The 4,475-nt window shown below is 43.2% G+C and overlaps 1 protein-coding gene across 2 annotated transcripts in view; it reads right to left on the minus strand.

Annotated features, from left to right (window-relative positions):
• LOC140324881 (cornifelin homolog) overlaps positions 1-3,848 on the minus strand; it is a 5,205-nt gene extending 1,357 nt beyond the window's left edge. The window contains exons 1-3 of one of the 2 annotated variants that reach the window (XM_072403004.1): positions 3,744-3,848; positions 1,334-1,466; positions 564-742 (exon numbers count right to left, since the gene is read on the minus strand). In XM_072403004.1, the coding sequence (XP_072259105.1) occupies positions 564-742; positions 1,334-1,466 (312 nt within the window). In that variant the 5' untranslated portion in view covers positions 3,744-3,848. The remainder of the gene's footprint in view (positions 1-563; positions 743-1,333; positions 1,467-3,743) is intronic. The other variant, XM_072403005.1, reaches the window with a different exon arrangement.
• Positions 3,849-4,475: the final 627 nt, after the last annotated feature.

Here is a 4,475-nt window from a genome sequence, read left to right on the forward strand (position 1 = left end):
GCAAAGGCAACTCAAGTCAATCGCAGAGCCCCTGCCTTACCCCTCCCTGCTGTACGTCTATAGGGGTAACAGTGGGAAGTGGGGAGGAAGGCAGAGAGGGCAGGAGGGCAGTCTGGGATGAGCAGTGCTGGGCGGATTCTTGTGCAGTACGTCATTCTCTATGACAGGTGAGCTGTAGCTTTCCTGTTACTATAGTCCTGTAGTGCAGTGTCTGTGCAATGTTCTGCCATTCAATATCTCATTAGCTTCAGTCCGTATATATATAAATAAATATATGTTTAACATTTTTATTGTTGGTAGATCATTCTACCATTGGTAGATCATTCTTACTTGTTCATTTAAAAAGTAAATCGTGAGCCAAAAAAGTGTGGCCACCCCTGCTCTGGGCTATTGTTAGAATGAGAAGAGATGAACACAATGTGCATACAATGATGTATTACCATTCACATGAGTGTCCGTCACATACGTGTTCACATACACATACGTGTACTTCGTGTACCACCATGAGAAAATATTCAATTAGGAATGATGACCTTCCACCCCCTCACTGAATATGAACTTACACGAATTTTGTATCGCTCCCTCACAGCTGCTCTCATGGCCATTGAGACAGGCGGACAGACCATGCTGTTCCCACAATATCCTGCACATCCTGGATCCATCAGGGGGAGGCACAGACATTCCCCAAATTGACTGACTGTACTGCACTGGAAACACGGGAAGCACCAGAAGGCGCAGCAACCTGGGGGCAGAGAAGGAGGGATTAGAGAGAAGTCTCTGCTCACCATCATCTGTCCTGAGTCATATGAGTCTTTTTACCATTTCTTCCCCCCATAAATAGGGAGTCTTCATCCCTCCACTGCCCTGGATAAATATTGCAGACCCAACCATATTCAGCCGGGGTAATCAGTTCTTAAGCTTGAAGGGGCAATTGTTGGATGTCTGGTGTAGTCTTATGGTGAGGTGTATGACTTACAATAATTAAATCTGCCCTCCTGCCTCCCCTTCAGTCTTGTACAAATGTGCCTTGTGTAATGTACATTAGATGCTGCAGCAAATCAGTAAGATCCCACTTCATTTCCTGACTGGAGGACATAAAGCTTTATCTTTTTGCTTTCCCAGCTTATCTTTGGCCCCACTCCTTTCATTCTTTGGATTTTATTTCTTTCAATCATGCAGGCTCAGCATCACCTGGGGTGGTCTTTATGCAAATACAGCATTTCTAGGACCCCCCATTCTTCCAGACTGCATCCACCTATCAAAGCCCTGTGATATTTATGTCCCTCCTCCCAGGAGCCCTCTGCTTGTATCAGGACTGGGGTTGGTTACTTACATATTCCCATGTCATCGCAGCAGTCACAGATTCCTGAACCCCAAGCTTCTGGCTGCTGGATGCTCATCATTGTTGATGAAACGCTCATTGGCTGCACCCCAACGGGCTGGACTCCCACATTTGTCTGCATCATCTGGAAGGGACGCAAGGGGGACATGTTGTAAAAAGACAATATGGGGCAGCATTGCTTCAGATTTACAGAGAAACCCCAGCCAGTATTTGTCCATGGAAAGTCTCAGCCCTGTCCCTGTATACTGAAGAAATGGGCATCAGATCTAATATTTCATATTAGTTACAGCATGCTGAGTGACATGTCACAGTGTTACTTCTAGGTATTTATATAGCACCAACATATTACGCAGCGCTGTACAAAGTCAATTGTCATGTCACTAGCTGTTCCTCAAACCAGCTCACAATCTATAGTCCCTACCATAGTCATACCTCATTACCACAGTCTAAGGTCAATTTTTGAGGGAAAGACAATTAACCAAACTATAACTGTTTTGGTATGCGGAGGAAACCCATACAGACATGGGAAGAACATACAAACTCCATGCACAAAGTGTCTTGGCCCGGATACAAAACCTGTGACCTAGCGCTGCAAGGGTCAGAGTGCTAACCATCATGCACATCATCGTCACCACCATCATCATCACTATCAATAATATCATCCACATCATCATCATCACCATCAACATCATTATCCTCACTATCATCATAACTGTCATCACTATCACCATCGTCGTCATCACTATCAGTACTATCATCACTATCATTATCATCATCACCACAATTATCACCATCATTGTCACCATCATCATCATCACCTTCATCACCTTCACCATCATCACTATCATTACTATCATCATCAAAATCATTATCCACACCATCATCATCACCTTCATCACTATCACTATCGTCGTCATCACTATTAGTACTATCATCAACTTCATCATCACCCTCACTATCATCATCACCATCATCACCACCACCATTATTACTATCATCACCATCATCCTCACCACCATCGTCACCATCAGCAGCATTATTATCATCAAATTCATCATCATCACCATCTTCATCAACATCAATATCCTCACCCTCATCACAATCATCATCACCATCTTCACCCTCATCATCATACCATCATCATTACCATCACCACCATCCTCATCATCATCATCATCACTATCATCATCATCACCATCATTATCATCAACGTCATCATCAAAATCAGTATCCTCACCCTCATCACCATCATATCATCACCATCATCATCCCCATCATCATCATCATCATCACTGTCATCATCATCATCATTCCCATCATCACCATCATCAACATCATCACTACCACCATCATCATGATCGCCATCACTATTATAATCATCATCATCATGACTACCATTATCATCATTATCACCCTCATCAACATTTTCACCTTCATCACCGTCATTACCTTCATCATCCTTATCATCGTCATTACCTCACCAGCATCACCCCCTCATCATCACAATCATCTCCAATCCCCGGGAAATACAAGAATTGTTTTTATTTTATTCTCTAACCCAGAGAACAGAATTTGCATGTAATATATCTCCGCAGGGCTTGTTTGTCACATATCCTGAACTCACATTTACATGTCAATTAAAGCCTGGAAAATCTGCATCTGTACACAGGGCCAGGGTAAAGAAAATCTGTATGTGGAGGGGATAAACCGATCATTGGGATCGATTAAATACACATTCTATATATTGTATTAGTGTGCTGAATGCTGCCTGATCTCTACAGCTGTCCCACTGGGAGGAAGTATAGACAGAGAGGAAGAGGATACGAGTTCAGGGAGGAAAATAAGGGAAAGCAAATCAATCTATTATCAATCTACCGACATGGGAAAAAGTACACCCACATTCAATTCTAAGCATTAGTGTATCAGGACATAATAAAAAAACAGGTAAGTCCAACCCCAGATCACCAGCACATGACATATCACACCGTGTCTGTATTTACTTGTCAAAGTCACAATGCAGAAGCTGTGTGAGCAAAGTGCCCCCTGCCCCTTATTTAGAATTGAAGAGAGTAAGTTCAGATGCATTGATTGATCATTAGTGGCGCCCTCTATTGGCAGTTTGCTGGTCTGCAGCATTCAGGTGTGTGCTACAACAATGCCAAGGAGGAAAGACATCAGCAATGATCTCAGGGAAGTAATTGTTACTGCTCATCAACCTGGGAGGGTTAGAAGGTCAAACAATCTGAAGTCCAACATTCTACAAGGAGAAAATGTATTCACCAGCGGGAAACATTCACCACAGTTGTCAATCTTCCCTGGAGTGAATGTCCCAGCATATTCACCCCAAAACCAGATGGGGGAATACTCAGAGAAATTGTGAACCCCCCTAAAAACCAATTACCTACGTCTCCTCTCCTCTTCACTCTCTGTTCTCTGTGGCTCCTCTCTCTTTGGCTTGGTCAGTTCTGTCTCATGGAAGGAAGTTTCCTGGACTCAGTGAATGATCCTCCCCCGGGCTTCTCCTCTGACATCACCTGTTGACTCTAAAACCTAAGAAACTTTTGTCCGGCCAACAATAGCTATGCAGTGCAGAGAGTGGAGTCGTCCTAATAATAATAGGGATTGCTTTTTTGTTGTGTGTTGGCCTGGCTACAAATCCCCGATAGCGTGCAATTCTCGTCACTCGACACATTGGTGATATTCATGCCGGATCCAACAATTACCCCAAACAATCAACATAATGGCCAAACTGTCACAGTAACTTGTTTCCATTTTTCATAAATGAGAATAATAAATAGGAGGAAGAAGGGAGCACTGACTGAGCAGAGATCCATCCTTACCCTCACTTCCTTATCTACAGTGACCCACAACAAACATAGAACCAAACAAATCTGAGGCCAGAATTCTCATTCCAGGTTACAGATTCATAGAGCTGCTCAATCAGAGTACTACTTTAAGCTGTAGACAGTGGGGAGTCTTCTGGGGTAAAATCCATTTCTGCGCCCCTAGTCTATGGTGGAGGAGGGTCTGGAAAGGGACTTTTATTTCATATTTGATTCACATCATTTCTTTAATAAAATCTGTGTGGGAACTGCAGTCCTGGTCACATGACTCTTTGCCATGTAACCTTCCT

The sequence above is a fragment of the Pyxicephalus adspersus genome, chromosome 2 (genome assembly GCF_032062135.1).
Source record: "Pyxicephalus adspersus chromosome 2, UCB_Pads_2.0, whole genome shotgun sequence".
NCBI classification, from domain to species: domain Eukaryota; kingdom Metazoa; phylum Chordata; class Amphibia; order Anura; family Pyxicephalidae; genus Pyxicephalus; species Pyxicephalus adspersus.